The sequence below is a fragment of the Pongo pygmaeus genome, chromosome 1 (genome assembly GCF_028885625.2).
Source record: "Pongo pygmaeus isolate AG05252 chromosome 1, NHGRI_mPonPyg2-v2.0_pri, whole genome shotgun sequence".
NCBI classification, from domain to species: Eukaryota; Metazoa; Chordata; class Mammalia; order Primates; family Hominidae; genus Pongo; species Pongo pygmaeus.
Window position 1 is genome coordinate 187,215,748 of NC_072373.2, and position 22,658 is coordinate 187,238,405.

At 52.3% G+C, this 22,658-nt stretch overlaps 2 protein-coding genes across 4 annotated transcripts; one reads left to right on the forward strand and one right to left on the reverse strand.

Moving 5' to 3' along the window:
• Positions 1-1,050: 1,050 nt before the first annotated feature.
• C1H1orf210 (chromosome 1 C1orf210 homolog) lies at positions 1,051-4,845 on the forward strand. 3 transcript variants are annotated; one of them, XM_054494494.1, is made up of 4 exons: positions 1,051-1,071; positions 2,613-2,711; positions 3,358-3,474; positions 3,617-4,803. In XM_054494494.1, the coding sequence occupies exons 3-4, from the start codon at positions 3,456-3,458 to the stop codon at positions 3,937-3,939; spliced, it is 342 nt and encodes a 113-aa protein (XP_054350469.1). In that variant the 5' UTR covers positions 1,051-1,071; positions 2,613-2,711; positions 3,358-3,455; the 3' UTR covers positions 3,940-4,803. The 3 variants fall into 3 exon arrangements, with proteins under 3 accessions (XP_054350469.1, XP_054350460.1, XP_054350478.1); XM_054494485.1 differs by lacking the exon at positions 1,051-1,071 and adding an exon at positions 1,135-1,274 and having other exon boundaries at positions 3,617-4,845; XM_054494503.1 differs by lacking the exons at positions 1,051-1,071; positions 2,613-2,711 and adding an exon at positions 1,135-1,274 and having other exon boundaries at positions 3,617-4,845.
• Positions 4,846-12,671: 7,826 nt separating this feature from the next.
• On the reverse strand, positions 12,672-16,098 carry TMEM125 (transmembrane protein 125). Its single transcript, XM_054497065.1, has 3 exons — positions 15,891-16,098; positions 14,347-14,501; positions 12,672-14,107 (listed from the first exon to the last, which is right to left on the reverse strand). Exon 3 carries the CDS (start codon positions 13,960-13,962, stop codon positions 13,303-13,305), a length of 660 nt encoding a protein of 219 aa, XP_054353040.1. The 5' UTR covers positions 13,963-14,107; positions 14,347-14,501; positions 15,891-16,098; the 3' UTR covers positions 12,672-13,302.
• Positions 16,099-22,658: the final 6,560 nt, after the last annotated feature.

A 22,658-nucleotide genomic window follows, 5' to 3' on the forward strand; every position in this document is an offset into this window, starting at 1 on the left:
TGTAGCCTAAAACTCCTGGGCTCAGGCAGTCCTCCCCACTCAGCTTCCCCAGTAGCTAGGACTACAGGTGAACATTACCACGCCCAGCTAATTTTTGTGTTTCTAGTAGAGATGGGGTCTCCCTATGTTGCCCAGGCTGATCTCTGCTCACGGGCTCAAGCAATCAACCCGCTTCGGCCTCCCAAAGTGCTGGGATTACAGGCATGACCCACCATGCTTGGCCTCTCTGCAGCCCTTGCTCCCACTGTGCCCTGCCTGTCCTTGTGAATTCGGGGCCTCCAGGCCTTGGCGCGTGCGGTCCTTCCTCCCTTAGGTAGTTACGGGGAGCCTGCCCTGGGTCAGTACTGTGCTGGGAGCCACAGGCTGTCAAAGCCTGGCCCCACCCCAGGAGAGCGAATAATCACAAGATAATGAGGAATGCTGTGACAGTGGGTGCTCTGGGCATGGAAGAGTGGGGACTTGCAGGGTAGACGGAGCGCTCAGGGAAGGTGATTCCTGAACCGGAGCTTGAAGAATAGGGGGCACCAGGCCCAGAGACGAGGAGCAAAGCTAAAGGGAATCAGAGAGCACCCGGGAGAGGTTCAGAGCCTGGCTTGTGGGGTCACAGGATCCTGAGATCCAGATGAAGGCTGAGCCCCCATCCAGATCCACTTCTCACCCCCTACACAGTTACACACACATTTGTAGGCAATTTGGGAGTGTTCTTGGTCCTTCTGGCTTTGCCTGGAAAGAATGCCCTCTCCACCCACTCTGGTTCCAGCCCACCACCCTTACAGGCCTGCAAAGCTCCCTCTTCAACTCTGGACTTTGTACCAGTCACCGGACGTTCAGTTGTTTATCAGCCTGAGCACCTGCCTGCTGAGGTGTCTGACCCTCTAGGGCCCGCTGGACCCTTCTCTGGATCCCAGCTGTACAAACCCCCAGCATTGGGGGGTGAGGGTGAGGTCTACACCCATAAAGTTCTTGGCAAAACTTGGGGGAGAGGTAGAATGATCCCTCCCCACTGGAGGCGCTGCCGCAGCCCGCCCTCTGCCCGACCTGCAGCTTCAGCCCCGCCCACTGCCTCCGCAGGTGAGTCAAACTCGGCCTTGACCCGCCCACCTGTCCAGGTTCTGCCGGCCCCAGCCGGAAGCTTACTCTGCGGATTGTGCACAGTTCTTGAAGGTGGGAACAGAAGAGAAGGCCCGGGGGGGCCGGGGAGGGGGTACCCAGGCTCTGCACAGATCCCTAAGGGGCTCCTGGCAGCAGGAAGGAAGCTACACATCAGAGTTGGGGTAGGTGTCTGTGCATGTCAGAGGGTGTGTTTGTCGGTGGAGGAAAGTGTGACCTGGGGGGAGGGGCTGTGCGTATGGGGGATGGGCAGGTCAGTGTGGGCTGTGAGTTCAGAGGCCTGTTGGGGAGCGTATATGCACCCTTGGAAGGTTAGTGTGTGTGTGTGTCTTCTTGGGAAGAATTCACAAGGCAGGGAGGAAAGGAATAGGAGTACAACCTTAGAAACGTCAGATTGAATTCAGTTCATTCCAGTGTAACACATTCTCATGTTTTGCGGACCTGGTGCTAGGATGAGGCCCACAGCAGGCTGAGGAATGAATGAGCAGCTGACCTCTCCTTCCCAGGATGTCTCTCCCGCTCCCACCTGTATATTCACTCTCACACTCCTCTCGTTAATTTCACAAGCACCACACTGAGGGGCTGAGCGCCCAGCTCCCTGCAGCTCCAGGGTACAGATCCGTCAGCCAGCCCTTGCCCACGGGGAGCTGCCCGCCAGCAATGACTGGTTCTGACTGGTGGTTGAACCTGACTGGGCAGGATGGTGACAGGTCACCCAGGGTAAGTCCAGGGACAACCTCACAGGCAGGTATGGTCTGATTTGGCTTTGACAGACTGGCGCCCCAAAAACTGAGGAGGGCGTGGCCAGGGAGCAGGAGGGTGGGTGAGTGCGAGGAGGGCGTGTGTGTCTGTCTGAAGTGCTGGGGAGGGAACTGTGGAGAAGAGGAAGAAGAATTTGGCTTGAGGGCCATGTGCTGGATTGCAAAGCACTGTGTGGCATGGGCAGCTTTTGAAGGGATTTTAACCAGGCTAGTGATGGGGTCAGATTTGGGTTGTAGGCCCATCACTCTGGGGAAGAGACCAGAGGTGGGGAGCCCAGTTAGGAGATTATGGCTAGAGTACAAGAGGAAGGTGGCTTGGACTCAGCTGTGGCAGTGGGGTGGAGAAGAGGGTATTGTCATTCCGGAGATGTTTAGTGGAAGACATGATGGGGCTTGATGCCAGGTTGGACGTGAGGAGGTTGGGGGGCATTTTGAAGGCACTTGTATCAAAGAATATACTGGGGTACTCCCCTCAACTTCTCTCCTAAGTACTTCCCTAGCCCGGCTACTCTGCCCCCAAGGACTCCCCTGGTTCAGGTGCTCCACTGGCGGATATGCTCCTGCCCTAGCTGTTCGTCTGCCAGGTACTTCTAACTTTCATACTCCTCCTCTAGATACTCCCCAGATTCAGGTAGGCCTCCTCCAGACACTCCTTTGATCCAGGTGCTCCTCCTACAGGTGTTTCCATGCCTGGATGATCTTCCTGCAGCTACTCCCCTAATTGAAGTGTTCTTCCTCTAGGTGTCCCCAGCCCTGGGTGATCATTTCCTGATTCAGGTGATCCTCATTTGGATACTCCCTGGCTTAAGCCTCCCTCTGGGGGCAGAGTGTGGGCCTCCTGTGAGTAGACGTGAAAGGACAGGGGTTTGCTTGAAGGGCTGAGGGTAGAGGTGGGCAGCAGCGGCTTTCAACTTAGAAGGGCCAGGGCTGCTCTGGCGGTGTCCAGGGCCCCTGTCCTCAGTAGGAACTTGCATCACCCTCCCCATATGTGGTCTCCGCTTTGGCTGGGTAGCTCCAAGCAATTGCTGTTTTCTGACCTTTGGGAGCCAGGACCCACCTCTGCCCCTGTCTCCCATCCTCAGCTTACCAAGCAGTGCAATAGACTGGGCTCTGGGTTAGAATCTGAAGATTTTGGTTGAGTCAGTTCACCTTTTTCAGCCTCAGAGCCCTCATCTATAAAGTGGGGATAATGTTTATACTTACCTTACTGGGTTTTGTGAGCATGATGCCTGGTGCTTGGATTATAAGGAATGCTCAGTAAGTTCTACAATTTATTTTTTTTTAGCAGCTTCCAGAGCCAAACCCTGTGATGGTCCCTTACAAATAGCCAGTTTCTGTAGGCTCAGCTTGTTTCTCTTCTGTGGAGAGCTGGTGTGATCAGTTGTCCAGTCCCCAGAGTTTGTGCAGTGCTACCGTGGCTGTGAGTGTGACCTGGAAAGTGCACCCTGTGACCGTCCCTGACACCCATACCTATGTTATTTTCTAGGACTTGTGCCCTGGGGCTGCCTGGCACCTGGGGGCCTCCTCAGAGCCAGGGCTCTTTCTGGTTGAGGCTGAGACTCACTGGTGTCATCAGGCCCCTCCATGAATGAGACAAACAAAAGTGAGTGACAGTGGGAGGATGATGGGTGGAGGGCTTCCCCTTAGACGCTGGGGTTGGGGGAAGGACCCTACCTGCACTCCTCTTGGTTTCTCCAGGGAGCCCCCTCTGGGGCTCACCTATAATGCTGTCCCTTTCTCTGCAGCACTTGTGGGGCCCTCGGAACTCCCCACAGCGTCTGCTGTGGCCCCTGGCCCAGGCACTGGGGCTCGGGCATGGCCTGTGCTGGTAGGATTTGTGCTGGGGGCTGTGGTCCTCTCGCTCCTCGTCGCACTTGCTGCCAAATGCCACCTCTGCCGCCGATACCGTGCCAGCTACCGGCACCGCCCACTGCCTGAGACAGGAAGGGGAGGCTGCCCACAGGTGGCTGAAGATGAGGATGATGATGGCTTCATCGAGGACAATTACATTCAGCCTGGGACTGGCGAGCTGGGGACAGAGGGTAGCAGGGACCACTTCTCCCTCTGAGCTCCCATCTTTGGACCCTCCCCATTCCCTCCATGCCTGACAGCTTAGGGACAGTGGTTATGATATGGGGGCCTTGAACCTCAGGGACAGAGGTGGCTGGGGCTTAAAGGTTGGCCAGGGATGGAGTAAACCCCACTTCCCTGACACTAGCCAGCAAAGTGACAATGACCCTCTCTTGCTCAATAACTCTCAACTGTTCCCTGCTGTTCTCAGGATAAAGCCAAACAAAGGCTTGAGTGTGAACATAAGGCCCTCCGTGATCATACTTCTCAGCCTCTTGGTTTCTTTTCTTGCCTTCCCCTACTTTACTCTCGAAATAAATGTTATTCTCCCTCCCACCACTTCCCACGCAGTTTCCCCAGGCACCTTTGCTCACATTGGTCCCCCTGCCTACGCTACTCTTCTCCTAAATCCTCTGTGACTGCAATGGCCTGCCTACCTGCCAGCATTTCAAATATGCCCAGATGGTAACATTTGTGCAGGTAAAAACCAGTGCCAAGCTTCTTTTTTTTGTTTTCCTGAGATGGAGTCTCACTCTGTCGCCCAGGCTGGAGTACAATGGCACATCTTGGCTCACTGCAAACTCCACCTCCTGGGTTCAAGCGATTCTCCTGCCTCAGCCTGCCGAGTAGCAGGGATTACAGGCATCCGCCACCACGCCTGGCTAATTTTTATATTTTTAGTAGAGACGAGGTTTCGCCATGTTGGTCAGGATGGTCTGGAACTCTTGACCTCAGGTAATCCACCTGCATCGGCCTCCCAAAGTGCTGGGATTACAGGCGTGAGCCACTGTGCCCAGCCAGCTTCTTAATGAAATATTTTCCTACAAATAAAGTGGGTAATCTGGTTATAATATATTTTTCACAGGAATAAATAAATCTATTTTCATTTTGAATAAAAATAAAAAGCTGTCACTCATTTTTATTTTTCTTGAGCTGGGCTTTATCACTCAGAGCTAGAAGACACTGCTCAGATGCTCCCCCCTCCAGGACACCTTCCATGAGCCCTTCTCTACTATTGTCCTGCCCACATTTTGTTTTCATCTTTTTGTTTGTTTTGAGACGGAGTCTTGCTCTTGTTGCCCAGGCTGGAGTGCAATGGCGCAATCTCGGCTCACTTCAATCTCCGCCTCCCGGGTTCAAACAATTCTCCCATCTCAGCCTCCCGAGTAGCTGGGATTACAGGCACCCACCACCACACCCAGCTAATTTTTGTATTTTTAGTAGAGATGGGGTTTTGCCATACTGGCCAGGCTGGTCTCAAACTGCTGACCTCAGGTGATCCACCCTCCTCGGCCTCCCAAAGTGCTAGGATTACAGGTGTGAGCCACTGCACCTGGCTATCTTTTTTTTCTTTTTTTTTTTTTTTTTTTGACACAGGGTCTCTCTCTGTCACCCAAGCTGCAGTATGGTGGGGCTATCACAGCTCATTTTAGCCTCGATCTCCTGTGCTTAAGTGATCCTCCCATCTCAGCCTCCCAAGTAGCTGGGAATACATGCATGTGCCACTGCACATGGCTAATTATTTTTTGTAGAGATGGGGCCTCACTATATCACCCAGGCTTGTCTCAAACTCCTAGACTTTAGTGATCCTCCCACCTCTGGCTCCCAAAGTGCTGGGATTTACAGGCTTATTTTAATCTTTATGACAGTTCGTACTTGCCCCTTACTATGCCTGCCCCCATAGCTAAACTGGGAGCTCCCTGAGGCCCCAGACTGTGTCTTATTCTGTATCCTCAGATTCTTGCACAAGGGAGCTAGTTTTAAGATGGAAAAGACTTGAGTTAAGCTGTTTTTAATTGCAAGAAATAGAAAGGAGTTTGGGGGAGAATCCTGGCTGTTGCATAGAATCAAAGGGACAGCAGGAAGCAGGCGGTCCCAGCAGCCAGAGGTCAGGCATTTCACCTCTAGCATCCTGTCATTTAGGGGCACTGATGGGACTCTCTATAACCAGGACTTCCAAACTCTCAATTCCAAGTTTCAAGTGCTCAGACAAGAGAATCGATTTGGCCCAGTTTGGGTCAAGTATACATGGGCTTAAAGCACAATCTGCTATGAGTGGGGGGCATGGTTTGGGGAGCCCATGTGTTTGTTGCAGATCATTCTCAGACAAGGGGCAGTTCTCATGAGCCAGGCAGCCACCCCCATGTGTTCCCCAAGTACAGTGTCAGCCTTTGAGGAATAAGCTGGTACAGAGGGAAAGTGAGGCACTGGCAAATGCAGTGAGGTGCTTGGGAAAGAGGCAGGAGATTGAAGAGGACTTGAGTGTCGTGTCTGAGGGGTGCCCATGGCAGTGAGGAAGCCCAAGAGTGGACTGGATCTGTTAGGGCCTTGGATGCCAAGCTCACACTTCAACCTGAGAGCAATGGAAGCTCATCTGTGGACTTTTTTTGTGCAAGGGCATGACATAATCATGATAGAAAAGTCATTCTGGCTGCTGTGCAGAGATGGATTGGAGGGGAGACACTGAGAGAAGGTAATAAGACCTGACTAAGGTGTGACATAGGAACAGACTCCAAGACAAGAGGGAGGAAGAGCTGATAGGATCTGTTGACTTTGGATATGGGGAGTAGGTAGGTATCAGAAAAAAACCACCCTGGCTTCTGGCTTGGTTACTGGGTACATTGACAAAGAGCAGGTCGGGGCAATGGGGATTCAATGTTGGATACAGGATTTCCAGGGGAGATGCCTCGGGGCTGCTGGGTTCACAGGGAGAAGTCTAGTCTGCAGACACAGGCTTGGGAACACTTGGCACCAGGGTCACTGAGAGCAGGAATGGATGAGATCGCCAGAGAGGAGTGGAGCGGGAAACACATCTCAAGACTGTCAGCGGACCAAGGCCTGGCAGGGGAGTTGGAGGTAGCAGAGAGGAAGGAAGCCCAGCTCACGTGACCCCCCAACCTGGCCATGGTTCCTGAGTCCAGAGATGGTCTGCCCCTCACAGGCCTGGGGAGAGCAGAGGCTGCCTCAGCCTGAGATCCTGGAGGAGGACCCCAGAGGCTGACCTAAGGGGCATATCCTGACCTACCAGGAAAAGCTGCTGCCCAGGCAGCTGGGCCTGCCCCCTGCCCCTGGGCTCCTTCGATTCCCACCACAGAGGAGCTGCCCTGCGTGCAGTTCTATGCTTGGCTGTCCCTGTTCTCCTATACTCTTTGGGGCCTCAGTCAGAACCTCTGATGGACCCAGGAGAAGAAGGTAAGGGCCTGATCCCAGACTCGCAGTTGATTTTGCTGAGCCTATGCTCCACAGGGTGCCCGAGCCGGGGCTTCCTCTCAGAACCTGCTGTGGGTGGCAAGCCTGGCTGAGCAGGGCCCTGTAGTCACAAGAATCTTGGACCCTGTCCTTCAAGGCCTTGATTCCTTGGAGGAATTTCTTCCCACTGTGATTTGCATGCCTGGTCCCAAGTGCAAAGAGGGAGCATGACCTGAGCCCACAGGTGCAAAGGGCTGGGGGTGTTGGGAGCTTGGGATTCAGCCAGGCCGTCTCTGGTTTGGCCTATTCTGGCTTCGGGTCCTGGCCCCGCCTGCCTCTGCCCCCGGCCCTGCACCTTGTCCTCCACTCCTTGGCAGCTGCCATTACCTACTCTGCCTTGGGAATCCCAACCCAGCTACCCACTGTCTCATCCTGCTGCCTCAAAGGCAAGGCCACATCCCTTGCACTGTGTGGAGGCCAAAGATGGAGTCACACAAAGACACCAACATGACGTTTAAGAAACTCCAGCAGGAAGCCGGGTGCAGTGGCTCACGCCTGTAATCCCAGCACTTTGGGAGGCTGAGGCGGGAGGATCACAAGGTCAGGAGATCGAGACCATCCTGGCTAACACGGAGAAACCCTGTCTCTACTGAAAATACAAAAAATGAGCCAGGCATGGTGGTGGGTGCCTGTAGTCCCAGCTACTCGGGAGGCTGAGGCAGGAGAATGGCGGGAACCCGGGAGGCGGAGCTTGCAGTGAGCCAAGATCGCGCCACTGCACTCCAGCCTGGGTGACAGAACAAGACTCTGTCTCAAAAAAAAAAACAAAAACAAAACTCCAGCAGTATCCTAGCAGACTGGCAAGGTGAGTTGAGGGCACATGTTACCTGAATTTAAATTTAAATCCTGGCTCAGCCATGTATGCTGGGAGACCTTGGGCAAGTTACTTAGCCTCTCAGTGCCCCAACTTCTCAGTGAAATGGGGATTATAACAGTACTTACCTCATAAGGTTGTTAGCAGGATTAAATGAGTCTATGCCTTGTGGGCACCCCGAGGGCAACAGCTCCTCATAAGAGGTAACCTATGTTCATCCTGAGGGAGGGGCTTGCCCTGTCTCCTTCCTCCTCATTCCCTTCCCACTGGGGATTTGACTGTCTCTTTCTCAGGACTTAGGTTGGAAGATCTGGTCAGGACAGCAAAGGGTTTGAAATAGAATCTCTGATGCTGTAGAATAATAGTACTGATGTTGTTCTAGCACTTTTTTTTGAGACGGAGGTCTTGCTCTGTCACCCAGGCTGGACTGCAATGGTGCGATCTCGGCTCACTGCAACCTCCACACCTCTGGATTCAAGTGATTCTCCTGCCTCAGCCTCCTGAGTAGCTGGGACTACAGGCGTGTGCCATCACGCCCAGCTAAGTTTTTTGTATTTTTAGTAGAGACGGGGTTTCACCATGTTGGCCAGGCTGGTCTTGACCTTCTGACCTCAAGTGATCCGCCCACCTCGACCTCCCAAAGTGCTGGGATTACAGGCGTGAGCCATCACACCAGGTTGTTCTAGCATTTTCTTACAACAGCCCTGCTTAATCCATGTTATAGATTGAGATGAGGCTCAAACAAGTTCACTGCAATTTGCCCACCTCACTCTGCAATAACACCATTATCTCACCTTGAAGTAATGATGAAATAGACTCAGAGAAGGACTGTCTCGGCTGTTAGACTCTCATCTTGCCTGGGCTGGGTCCTCCCACCTTTACCCTCTACAGTGAATAGAGGCTGAGAAGTCTCAGGGTACAAGGTCCAGTTTTGGGAGAGCAGGTCATGAGGGTAGAGCTGGTGTGTCCTGTCCCTGGCCAGGCCTGGCCTTCAGCTTCTGTTGCCCTCCAGGTATCTGGGGTGGCTGCCAGGGCTATGCCCAGGGGAGTCTCACAGGTCACCTGCAAAAGGCAGGAAGGCAGCCCCTGTCCTTGTGCTCCTGCATGAGCTGAGTATGACGGGGCATGTGCGGGTCCCTTGGGGCCTGGAGGAAGCTCCTCCAAGGTCTGAGACCTGAGTGTCCAGAGGCCCGAGGTCTCCTGTGAGATGTGACTGGATGTGATGTGAGGACCACCTGGACTGGACCAGATTTGGCAGTTTCTAGAGCATGTTCTTCCAGTCTCAGATATGAAGGGACATGGCTGAGAACCTAGAGTTTGACTGTTAAACCCAGGAGGGACATGTGTCAAGCTCCTCTCTCTACTTCACTGCTACCGATGGGAGCCTCTAAGTCCGGACAAGGCTGTGCTGTCTCTCCATCAGCCCTTGTTTTGGATTTTTCCTTCATCCAATACCAGTTTAGATTTCCAGGTCTGGACCCTTCTTTGTGCTATTCCTTCTTTCTGGGATACTCTTCCTAACCTCTCTAGCTGGGCCAGCTGCTTCTCGTCCCTCAGTGGCCAGCCGAGATGGGCCGTTTGGCCATTTCTTCCATTCTTTTTCTTCTAAGGCCAATCCCTGGCTCCACACCGCAGCTAGCAAGTCCCAAATCCTATTCTGGCCACATACCCTACTCCCCTGGCGAAAGTCTTTCCATGTTTTCCAGTGTCCTGAGGACGAAGTCCAAATTCCTCTGCTGGGCTGCCAAGGCCATTGGACAAGTAGGAGTAAGGGAGGATAGATTTGGTGGGAGCCGTGGTGAAGGGCTCCTGTCACGGGCTCTCGCCTTCTCATGAAGAGAGGAGGCTGTCTTCTGCTGAGGGTGGTGTTGGGGGTGGGAGGATGTGGGGGTTGGGGGTGGCGAAGAGGGTGGAGAAAACTTCAGAGTCACTATAGGAGCAGCAGCCAACCAGGAAAAGGCAGTGTCACTGAGGAGCCGCAGTGCAGATTCAGCTGAGAACTTTTCTTTTTTGTATTTTTAGTAGAGACAGGGTTTTTGCCACGTTACCTAGGCTGGTCTTGAGCTCCTGGGCTCAAGCAATCCACCCGCCTCAGCTTCCCAAAGCGCGGGGATTACAGGCGTGAGCCACCGTGCCTGGCCTCAGCTGAGAACTTGATAGAGGAGTTCGCAGTGACAGCAGGCTGTCTGGCTGTGCAGATTTCTCTAATGGCCACTCACAGTGGGGCAGGCGCATCCAAGGCAGATGGATGGATTTGTCTATGGAGGGGGTTTGGCTGGGAGGGTGGGACCCAGGGGCAGAGGGCTAAGGACTTGACAAGTCTGTCAAAGAGCAGGTGAAATGATGGCCACAGAACCTTAACTAGATGGTAAGCGGGTGGGCAGGAGGCGGCAGTGAAGTCAGGAGGCAGCAGCTTTACAGAGGGAGAACAGAGATGCTAGTGGGCTTCTGGTTGCAATGGAGGCAGAGAAAGTATTCAGTGAAATGATTTGAGGAGGCTGCAGGCAAGAGGTTGTGGGAAGCCTACTTTAGTGATTGAGGAGGTAGACACATTTCTTCCCTGCCCGTGCCTCACCTAGCTGGTACCATCACCTATCTCCTGTTACAGTTGGGTGTCCATTACCCTATGGGATCAGTGCTCTGGGGCCATGAGCCCTAGTCTCCATCTCCCGTCCTTCCCAGGAGAGCCTGGTGCTGGACTCACCCACGGCAGCTGCTCACTCAGATGCTTATGCCAGGTAACCCTCTCTTTCCCCATTTTCTAAGCCTCTGGGCGTCTGTTTTTTCTTTAGTTTCTTAAAAGAAATATTGTAAATAGCCGGGCAAAGTGGCATGCGCCTGTAGTCCCAGCTACTCGGGAGGGCAAGGCACGAGAATCACTTGAACCTGCGAGGCAGAGGTTGCAGTGAGCAGAGATCACGCCACTGCACTCCAGCCTGGGTGACAGAGTGAGACTTGATCTCAAAAAAAAAAGAAAAGAAAAGAAAAGAAATAATGTGAGAATTGCAAAAGAGTCTAACCCTGTCTCAGATGAAAGGAAAGGGTATTTCTCCCCATATTACAGGAAAGCAGGACATTCTGTAGTCCCATATCAGGCCAGAAGTGGGTCATAGTGATAGATTGCTCTTGGGAACTCAGGAAGAGTGAGAACTGCGGTAGAGAGCAGGGGGCTTTGGGAGGGACAGATTCAGGGCCAACAGGGACAGTGGCCTACCTTTCCTATCCCCTCCCAGTTATAGGTGGGTCTCTCCTTGCACACTCATTGCCATCTGGCCATGCCAGAGTCCTTCATCCATCCAATAAAGAACCTACTCTATGTTGGCTGAGTGCGGTGGCTCACGCCTATAATCCCAGCACTTGGGAAGGCTGAGGTACGGGCAGCCACAGACAGGCTCTGAGGCAGATTTTCGTTTTAGCTTTAGGATGATCACTCTGGCTCAAGGGATGTGTGTGTGCATGGCAGGGGGAAGGGGAATGAAGAGAAAAGGGCAGAAGCAGGGAGAGACGAGGAGGCTGATGTGCCACTCAGGCAGGAATGAAGAAGGTCCCTTCTGGGCAGTGAGCATGAAGATAAGGATTGTCAGACAAATCTGTCTGAGGGAAACCAGAGGAGTCAGTGATTTGTCAGTGGACTTGGGTGAGGAGACAGTGACGGTGCCGACTAGCACTGCACCGAGTCTCTACCCTAGATGCCCCCTGAGCGTGGCACCTCTGGGTGAGAGAGAGGAGCTCATTCCAGATGAGATGGGCGGGGTCAGTTTTGAAAATGGTGGGTATGAGGCACCCCTGGAGCACCCAGGGGAGCCGTTTCTGTTGTCCTTGGTGTTCTGGGACACGCCTTGTCTTTCTCTCCTGGGTCTGTTCATGCTGTTCCCTCCCTCCGTTGGCAACACTCTTCCCCTCGTCTGTCAGCCCCGTGTTTTCTCCAGGAGACATCCTTGACCTTTTCTGCTGAAAGCCAACTTTTTGTTGTCAGAGCCTCTGTAGCTCTACTGTAACGTCTCTTTGGAGACAGGTCTCATTTCCCTGCTTTTCTGGGCATCTTCCACGGGCTTCATGCAGTCTGTACCTCGAGAAGCAGGAAGTGATGAAACACTTGAGTGCTGCTTCCCGTGGATCTCCATCACCAGGAAATGGCACTGCATGCTACAGAGGGGAGATCCTCCCAGGGCTGACTCCAAGCAGGAAGTGACTCTCACCACCCTAGGGGATTTGAAACACCTCTCCCATGCCCAGGAACCTAGAGCAGGCCAGCTGGTGCAGCCACTGCCCAGACACGGGATGTTCTAGTTTCAGAGGTGGGGCAGGGAGCTGTAGCCTCCCAGCCACCCTCAGGGAATCCGCTGAAGAGGTACAACTGAAGGGAGGTGCAGTTGCCAGAGAAACCAGCTGATAACACCAAACACTTAAGGCCTCATATTGAACTAGCATGTGAGCAAATGCGAAGGACTCAGGTCCCTCACCTCTCCCTGGGACTGGAAACCGACCACCTTCCCAAGGCTGGCATCCACTCCGTCCTCTCCCTACCTAAGAGGAGAAACCACAGGCCTGACTGAGGAGACCCTCAAGGCACGGTTTATGAGGCTGAGATAGGAGTGGGGAGTTTGCTTTGGATGGGGCGGGGCTTGGGGTAGGGGAGGAAGAGTCTCTGAGGTGAGATCCTGAGATGGAGACAATGACAACAGCAGCCGCCATTTTATTGCACATCAGCCACGAGCCCCGCCTTCCATACACAATGACATTTCATCCCCACAATCGATGAACACAACCATGATAGCCACGAACTCCCAACTCCTCCAGCTGCTAGTGCTCAACAGGAGAGTCTCCTCCAGGTCTGTCTCATTGCAGAGCCCGTATTCTTTCTGCCTGGCCAGCAGTTACTCTCCTCAATGAGCAGGCACTGGTGCCGTCTTGGGTGGGCACCAGTCACCCCTATGGAAATCCTTGATGGATGTTACAGGACAGGATTGGATGTGAGGGGTTTTGGAAATGGGGCTCAAGGATCTTCATCATGAGGTGTTTCTGCGCCTACTGACCTGAGATATAGAGAGGAAATTCCATGGACACAAACACCCAGTTCCAAAGAGGCACACATAACCTTCCCATGATGTGGATGTGTGGGAACACATGGGCTCTTAATCACACGCCATGCAATCCACAGAAGAGCTGACCCAGCCTGTGTATACACAGAAGAGTATACACGCACTCATGTATACTCAACGTTCACATGCACTCACACCCTGGCTCGGCTCTGGGGACGCTGAGGCCGGTGTGGGAAGAAGGGCGGCTCTGGCTCCGTCAGATGAGGCTGGCGATGCTGGATGTGGTCTCGTGACGCCGGCCAGCAGACAACTGTCCTGAGATGCTGAAGATGCTGCCATGGCCGCCATGGCCACTGTGGGTGGAGGGAGTGGCCATACAGATGGAGGGGCAGTGTCCGCTCACACCCACTTGATACAGCAGCAGGCCCAGCAGCAAAAGCGAGCCCAAGGCAGCCAGAGCAATGCCCACAGACAGCATGGCGGCCAGCGGCCGAGCAGGGGCAGGGGCGGCGGCCAGCCCGGCCAGGGTCAGGCCGGTGACCAGCAGCACGAGGCCACTGAGCAGCACCACGAGGGCATCGGCCCCTCCACCACTGCGCAGCAGGGCCACATGGTGGGCCTGGCGGATGCAGTTCATGTCCTGCACAGCCGAGCTCATCAGCTGTTTCACCAGAACCAGCAGAGCCAGCAGACAGAGCACAGTGCCCGTTGCTAGCCGCCATTCGCCTGAGCGGCTGCTGGTGGTTGACAGCAGTGCCACGCCGCCCGCGCCACAGCCTGCCACAAGGCCCACGGCCACGACAAAGCAGAGCGCCGAGCGCCGTGGCTGCTGGGACCACCACAGCTCCACCTGCTCTGCCAGCATGTCTGGGGGCAGCCCCCGGCCCCCTGGGGCTTGAGCCTCCTGTTCAGACATGGCTTGGTCAGGCAGGGGTCAGGGTAGGAGGTCAATGTCAGGGGTCAGAGGGTGCAGATCACAGCCTGGAGCACCTGCCACCTGCTTGGCAGCTACAGGCCCAGAGTCCCATTCCTCTCACAGTCCAGGATATGGTCACCCTCACCTGTAGGGGAAGGATCGCAGTCTTACCTTCCCAGCCCACCTGTCCCCCATGGTCCCACCTGGGAGCCTTGGGGATGATCCCTGAGAATCCATCCCAGTGTTCCACCCAAATCTCCCTTGGGATAGCCCCCTCTGCAGCACTGTCCCTTGAGAATGGCTCTCCAATGACCCCAGGGGAGTACTCTGCCCATAGGGTACCCCCTAAAACCCTCCAGGGAATCCCCTCACCCAGGCCCTGACCTCTCTGTCTCTGGCTCTCTCAGTCGCTGGTCTCATCCCGGCTGGCTGAGGGAGCTGGTGCCACGGTGGATGATGGGACGAACAGCCAGAGATAAAGCCTCATTCAGGATCCCACTCACATGGCCTCAGCTGTCACCACTGGTTCCTGGGGGGAGCTGTGGGGACGGAGGGGGCGCTTATGACTTAACCCTTCTGGAACCAGAAGCCTGACTGACCTTGACACTTCTCTTTTAGGGCTGTGTCTCCTTCTCTGTGGGTTAGGACCAGACCCCTAACACCCTCCCTCCCCTAACATCCCATCCAATCTCACAGCCATGAGTTTGGTGATATAAGCTGCCAGTTCCCAAATTCCTCTCTCCAACCTGCATCTCCCTCCTGAGTCAATTGTCACCTTGATGTCCCTGTGATGCAACAGGTCCCAACCCAAGCTCGTTATCTTACTCCAACCTGTTCCTCCTGCGTTCCTCACTTCAGGCATGGCATCACCGCCCTCTCAGCCAGCTCCTCCTCCCTCTGCTGTATCTAATCCACATCCTGTCCCCGGGGCTCCACCTCTAAACATTTCTCTAGCCAGTTCCCTGCTCTCGTATCCTTGGCTCCCGCCTCCACCTCCTCACTGGTCTTTCTGCTCCCCTTGCTCTTCTCCACACTTGCCATTCCCCCATGCCATCCTCCTCCACGATTTCTCTAAAGTGGAGCAAGGAAAAAGGAGGGCTCTGGATTTGAACCCCAGCTCCAGTCCTTCCCACCAGTAGGAACATGGCCAGGCACCTAACAGTGGCTGCTGATTTAACCTGTCCTCCAGAGGAAAGCATGTCTCACATTGGGCAAAAATAAAGCACATGAGGTCCCTGCCCTCAAGGAGCCCCAGTTTGCAGCAGAAGACAGAGACAGAAGCAAGCAGGCCAGTGCCTGTGCTAAGTGTGGGTGTGGGTTAGTCAGCCCAGAGCCCTGCAGAGCCCAGGAGAGGGGTCTGGGGAAGGGCCCAGGAAGCCTGAATGGTTCGTCTCTTAGAGCCTCAGTCTCCTTGTCTGAAAAATGAGGACAGTAACATTTATCTTGAGGGGTGGGGATGAGTCACCTGACATCTTTGTTTCAGAATTCCAGTGGGGCCTAGAGCCTGCATAGATGCTCAAAGCGTGCTTTTTGAATACATGAAAACAATGTTACCCCTCCAAGGCAGGACAGGGCAGAAGACGTAGGTCCTGGGTCATTCTGGGAATATTACTATGTGGCCGCAGTGCACAGGTTACATCCTGACGAGGTATCTGTCCTCCCAGAGACTCTTCTGCAGAGGCTGACCCCTACCCCCCAGGTGGGCGGGGGCTGGTGCCGATGCCCTCAAGGAAGTGGGGGAGGTGGGCGTGGCCGTGGAGTCAGTCCCAGCATTCCCCTGGACTGTGACTTAGTTGGTCTGAAAGTGCTTGCACAGGCGTGCTGAGACAACGGGTGCCAGGCTGGGGGCGGGGTGGAGGTTCTCAGGGGAGAAGCGAGTGGGAGAACGTGGGGGTGGTGGGGCGTTGGGGGACAATGGGGGAACTCACGAGAAGCCTGGATGTGCTGGATCCGATCTGAGAAGGCAAGGCCGAGCAGGTGGGGCACTCTAGCTTGGTTTCCGGGGAGACACTTCACCTGCCTAACCTGCACACAGGTGAGCCTGCGGGGAGGAGGATGAACAGGTGTCGTTTCCAGGGCAGGGCCTGAGCCGATTGGCTGACGTGGCACTGCTCCTTCTGCTAGGCTGAGGCATTCCTGGGAAGGGAGGGGCTTCTGTCCGCTGCAGTTAGGGCTCAGAACACAATTCGCAGACCTGGGCAGCAGGAGGAATGTCGTCTATCTGCCCCAGAGCCTGGGCGCCAACCCATTCCACAGCTCCGACCCCGATTTAGCTTTAGCTCCAGCTTCAAAACCAACCCCTAACTCCAGCTGCAGCTGCAAACCCTAGCTAGAACTCCCAGCTTTCACCCCTGCCCCAGCTCCTGCCTCACATCTCAGCCCCAACCCCCAGCCCCATTTCCAAATTCAATTCCAGTCCCAACTCCAAATCCAACCCCTAATCTGGCTAGAAACCTCAGCCCCCAACTCCTAACTCCAACTCAAATTCTGGACTAAGGTCCTAGATCCCAACCTCACGCTCAGCCCCAACCTCGACTCCTGTTCCTGAATCCAGGCCCCAAACCCAACGCCAACCTCAAACCCAGCTTTAGCCCCAAATTCCAACACCAGCGGACCCCCAGGCACAGCCCCAGTACCTCCATCCCTTGGCCCTAGGCTGCAGCCTCCAAAAGCCCTGTGCTCATTCTCCCTCAAATGCCTGGCTTGCCCCACAGACTGGATCCTACTGGGGAAGCAGGATTTGAGTGAACAAGGAGGAGGGGTGAAGGCCTTTCAGGCGGGAGACAGGAGCTCCCAGAATAAACACTTCAGAAGAAATGCCACACTCCTTCACAAGGCTCATAAAGCCCCTGCCATATACACCAGGCCAGTCATTTGCCACTGGCACCCTGCCCTCCTCTCTGCCCTTCCAGTTTTTGAACTCAAGAGTTCTCCCTTGCCTGGGATATTTGCCACTCCCCAGCCTTAGTCTGGGCAACTTGCATTCTTCAACTGAGATGCCACCTCCTCCAGGAAGCCTTCCCTGACTTGCAGGCTGGTTTAGGTGCCTCTTTGGTGCACTCATGGCCCCTGTGCTTCCCCAACAACTACTCTTACTGCAATGTGCTTAATTGCCTATTATGTATTTACTTGTCATTCCCTGCTAGATGTGTGGTCCCCAGCAAGCAGATGGACAGTGCCTCTTTTGCTAATCATCATGACCTCAGTAGCTAGTATGTAGGATGTAATCAATACATATTTGTTGAATGATTGATTAGCAGACTAAACCATAGTGTGAACTGATAGCTGTGGGGGTTTTGAGCAGGAAGCATGTGAGAGGAAGTTGGAAAGACAAGTTTGGCTCAGGCTGTTCAGGGTCTTGACAGCCCATAGTGAGGCACTTGGGCTGTGTAAGGGGCCCATGGAGGGTTCTGAAGTTTAATAGGGACATGGTGGGAGCTTCTAATAGGCAAATCTGGCACCACACACACACCACCCTCCGGACTGGTGAAGGGCAGGCTGGCTGGAGCTGTTGTAGGCTGTCCCTCATCTCCTGGATCAGCCCCTGTGATGTCTCTTGCTTTCTCCTCCTGATGTGTATGAACTAGAAAAGAAAAACAAGATAACCTTTATCTTGTCATTATCAGTTCACAAAATAATGGTGCTCGACCTGCTTTCACATCTCTTTGCTTTGTTCTGCAGAGATGACTGGAGGCCAGTCATAATTCTAGAACAGCCCTGTCCACTAGAAATATAGCCTGAGCCGCCGGGCATGGTGGCTCACGCCTGTAATCCCAGCACTTTGGGAGGCTGAGGTGGGCGGATCACGAGGTCAGGAGTTCAAGACCAGCCTGGCCAACATGGTGAAACCTCATCTCTACTAAAAATACAAAAATTAGCCAGGCATGGTGGCAGACCCCTGTAATCCCAGCTACTCAGGAGGCTGAGGCAGGAAAATTGCTTGAACTTGGGAGGCAGAGGTTGCAGTGAGGCGAGATTGTGCCATTGCACTCCAACCTGGGTGACAGAGCAAGGCTCCGTCTGGGGGCTGGGGGGTGGGGCACGGGGAAGAAAAAAGAAATACAGCATGAGCCACATATATAATTTAAACTTTTCTAATAGCTGCATTCAAAAATGAAAAAGAAATCCATGAGATTAATACATTTAAATTAATATATTTTAATTCCAAAACACATTTTTATATATGTTATTGATGAACTATTTTACAGTTTTATTTTGTACAAGGTATTTTATTTTTATTTTTAAAAATCGAGATGGGGGTCTCGCTATGTTGTCCAGGCTGTTCTCAAACTCCTGGGTTCAAGCGATCCTCCTGCCTTGGCTTCCCAAAATGCTGAGATTACAGGCATGAACCAAAAGTCTTGAAAATTTGGTAGGTATTATTTTATACTTACAGAGCATCTCATTTATCCCAGCCACATTGCAAATGCCCAGGCACCACATCTGTCATGTGGCTGTGTCCTTACTGGATGGCATGGCTTTAGATGTCCTTCCCCTCAGAAAAAGGTCAGTGCAGGCTGGATCAGGAAGATGGTTGGGTGGAGTGGGGTGGGGAGACAGTGGTGTGGCATTGCAGGTGTTCGTCCTGCCAATTTGCAAAGCATTATAAAGGTATCCCCTTTATAATAAAGGGGCTTGACTCGGAGCAGGGGAGCCAGGGGCCCAACAGGGCTTGCTGGCTGCAGATTCCTCTTGCACCCATCTGACATTTATTTACTCACCCTGGTACCCAGGTCCAGTCCCAGCCAGACCCATGGGCCAGCTGTCCCAGGCAGAGCTGCAGCGGGGGACCCATGAAATTTTCCTTCCTTTACCCCTTCCCTTAGGGGTTTGAAGGGAACTTTTTGGATGGGAGAAACAAAGCCTAAAAGCTTCGTTGGTTTAAACATTGATTGGGCAAGTCTCTATTCTAGTTAGGGGTCTTATCAAGTAACTTGGAGTCAAGTGGAAAGGCAGGCTCTTCACAGGTCTGTTGAACTCCGTCCCCAAAGCAGAGGTTATTGGGGTAATTCAGATTGGTGACGGTGAAGGTCAGGAGGAGGAGGCGGCCGCGGGCACAGAGCGGAAGGTGCGGATGAATCACCCGCAGATCCACAAGAAGGTGGTGAATGGGAGTACTGTGGGGAGAACACAGAGGCTGTGGGGCTGTCTCCCAGCTTCTGCCATGTTCCCACCACAGGCTGTTCTCAACCCAGTGGCCCGAGTGATCCAGTTAGGAGGTGCAGAGTCCCTCCAGCAGCCCGCCTTCCTCAGAGGAACAGAGTCCTCCCACCGCCTTAAGGCCCTCTCTGGCTTCATTCCTATTGTGTCAGAACTTCTGCACCAGCAGCTCCATCTGCCTGGAATGCTTCTGACCCACATGGCTCCCTCCCTCCCTCCCTCCCCCCTTCTTCCCTCCTTCAGGAATCTTCTCAAATGGCATCTTCTCAGGGAGACCTCTTGGCTATCTTGTCTCAAATTGCAACCTCCCAGTACTTCCTATCCCCTGCCCTTATGTCTTTTATTTCCTTATGTTTCTCCTTAGCACTATCACTCTGACATGCTATATGTCTTTCTTATCAATCTGGAATTTTGTCTCCTAGATTGTAAGCTTCGTGAAGGAAAGGATTTGTGTCTGTTTACTGTCCTATCCCTACCTCCTGGAATAGGACTAGCATAGAGTAGGTGCTCAATAAACATTTGTTGAATGAATGAATGAATAGTGGAAAGAACACTGGATTTGGAGCTAGATTGATCTTGAAGGTTCAAGCCCCAGCTCTAGCTGTGTAACGGGAGAAAAATTGCTTAACCTCCATGTGTCTCAGTCTCTTTCATTTGTAAGATGGAGATGACAGAACTTAGTTTATATAGTTGTAGGGGGATTAAATAATATAATTAGGCCGGGCACGGTGGCTCACAACTATAATCCCAGCACTTTGGGAGGCTGTGGGCAGATCACTTGAGGTCAGGAGTTCAAGACCAGCCTGGGCAACATGGTGAAACTTCATCTCTACTAAAAATACAAAAAATTTGCCAGGTGTGGTGGCACGTGCCTGTAATCCCAGCTACTCAGGCGGCTGAGACAGGATAATCGCTTGAACCTGGGAGGTGGAGGTTGCAGTAAGCCGACATCGTGCCACTGCACTCCAGCCTGGGCAACAGAGCAAGACTCCATCTCAAAAAAAAAAAAAAAAAAAAAAAGAATGAATCCATTCAGCATCCATCGATCATATCCCTCCTGTGGACCAGGTGTTGTGCAGGTGCTGGAGATATAGGGGTAAGTGGAGAGGCACTGTTCTTGCCATCCTGAGGGCAGTCTCAGGGAACAATGGGCATAAGGCATAGCAACTACAGGCTTCCAGTGCCTCCAGGCACCCACTCCCTTCTCAGTGAGTGATAGTTCCCCGAGACAGACATCTTTTGGAGTATTGGTCCCATTCACCACGACCATCCTCACTGCAAGGAAGAATCCCAACGACCAGATTGTTTTTTGACCCACCACTGCAGCTATAGTTGATTAGATAGAGCCTCAGACTCAAGCTAGGCACCCAGATAGGTGAGTATCCTTTGTGGGTCCAGACAGCAGGATCTGCTCCTCTCAATCTGGGAAACTTTTAAAGGAATTTCCAACTGTAGACGGAACAAGCCCAACTGACTGAGAGGGAAGCACCTTGACTGTTTCAGTATGGACACTCTTGGGGACTTGTTTGTACTTGCGTGTTATGTCCCGGCAAGTGAGCGTCTTTTTTGGGTACCAGATGGTAGGGTCAGCTCCTCTCAATTTGGGAAATTCCTTAAGGAATCCCCAATTTGCTGGTTGATCAAGCCCAAACACAGAAGAGAGAGGAAGCACCCTGACTGTTTGTTTGGACACTAGGGGCTTGTCTGTTGCTGCAGTAGTTGGATAGTGTTCTTGGTGATTGTGTGTATTTGATATAGGCATGAGGAATTAGAATTCAATTTGGTAATCTTTGCAATACTGTTTGGCCCCAATATTGTTTGGAATCTGGAGTTTGCTGTTGAATGGGAAAGTGGGATGGAGTTGCATGTATCCAGGCTTTTGCGCTTCTGTTTTAAGCAGAGTCGGGCCTGGTTAATATGTGATGTTTTCCTTTGGTGCTGTTTAGCCCCAGAGTTCTTTGGAGTCTGGGGAGGTTTGGCCCTTAAAAATCAAACTGCCATGAAAACTGCTTTACCCAAAATTTTGGCTCATAGCCTTTGTTGGATTACCTATCAGGCAAACAAAGTGTAACCATGTAAAGCTGGTGAGTTTGTATTGCTATGGCATGGGTAAAGTTCCAAGGTAAAAGCTATTGGATTTTCGCTTGTGTATGTGTCTAAGTATCTAGATGTGTTTATTTGTATGTACACTTACTGTTATATGTTGAGTTGGCTTATAATAGCGCTCATAAATTAAGTAAATAAGTCTAAGCAATTTTCAAGTTCACATGACTTAAGTAAATCTTTACTAAACAAACTGGTTTTAAAATTATTGGTAAAATGAAGATATAAATGTCTTCAGAATTGTCAGCATACATTTCTGTCTGGATTTTATATTTGTTTCTGTTAGATAGTTTGAGGTGTCAGGGTTTGGCATAGAAGGTTATAAAACTATAAACCCAGCCCAAACCAAATGATCTTTGTGCAAATTTTTTGATAAGTAAGACTAATGAATGTTGTTGGTTTAATGAAAACAGCTGAATTTCTGAGTTATTGGTTAAAATACCTATGTTTTTAACTTGGAGGCTATTTTTTTTTTTTTTTGAGACAGAGTCTCGCTCTGTCGCCCAGGCTGGAGTGCAGTGGCGTGATCTCGGCTCACTGCAAACTCTACCTCCCGGGTTCACACCATTCTCCTGCCTCAGCCTCCTGAGTAGCTGGGATCACAGGTGCCCGCCACCACGCTAGGCTAATTTTTTGTATTTTTAGTAGAGATGGAGTTTCACTGTGTTAGCCAGGATGGTCTCGATCTCCTGACCTCGTGATCCACCTGCCTCAGCCTCCCAAAGTGCTGGGATTACAGGCGTGAGCCACCGCGCCCAGCCCTTAACTTGGAGGCTCTTAAGTGAGCACCTGAAGTTCACTGGCTATGAAAAAACTGGTTAGGCCGGGTGTGGTGGCTCATGCCTGTAATCCCAGCACTTTGGGAGGCTGAAGCGGGCAGATCACTTGAGGTCAGGAGTTTGAGACCAGCCTGGCCAACGTGGTGAAATCTCATCTCTACTAAAAATACAAATTAGCTGGGTGCGCTGGTGCATGCCTGTAATCCCAGCTACTTGGGAAGCTGAGGCAGGAGAATTGCTTGAACCCAGGAGGCAAAGGTTGCAGTGAGTTGAGATTGCACCACTGCACTCCCGCCTGGGTGACAGGGTGAGACCCCGTCTCAAACAAACAAACAAAAAAAAAAAAAAAGGAAGAAAAAGAAAAAAGAAAAAAACTGGTTAACAAGGAAATAACCAACTTTAAATGATGGTGTTTAATAACTGTCTTCAGAAGTAATCTAGATAAACTGTTAAAAATGAAAGAATTGAGTATATGTAAGTGGGATAAATGTTTTAGGTAACTTTTTGTGTAATTTTAAATCTTAACATAATGTTTGATGCTCATTAACATCTGGGTCATTTCCAGTTAAGAAAGGGTTATGATATGGGGAAATATGTTTCTAGAAATTGTGGAACTGTTCTCAGCTATAAAATGCTCATATCTGATAGTTCAGG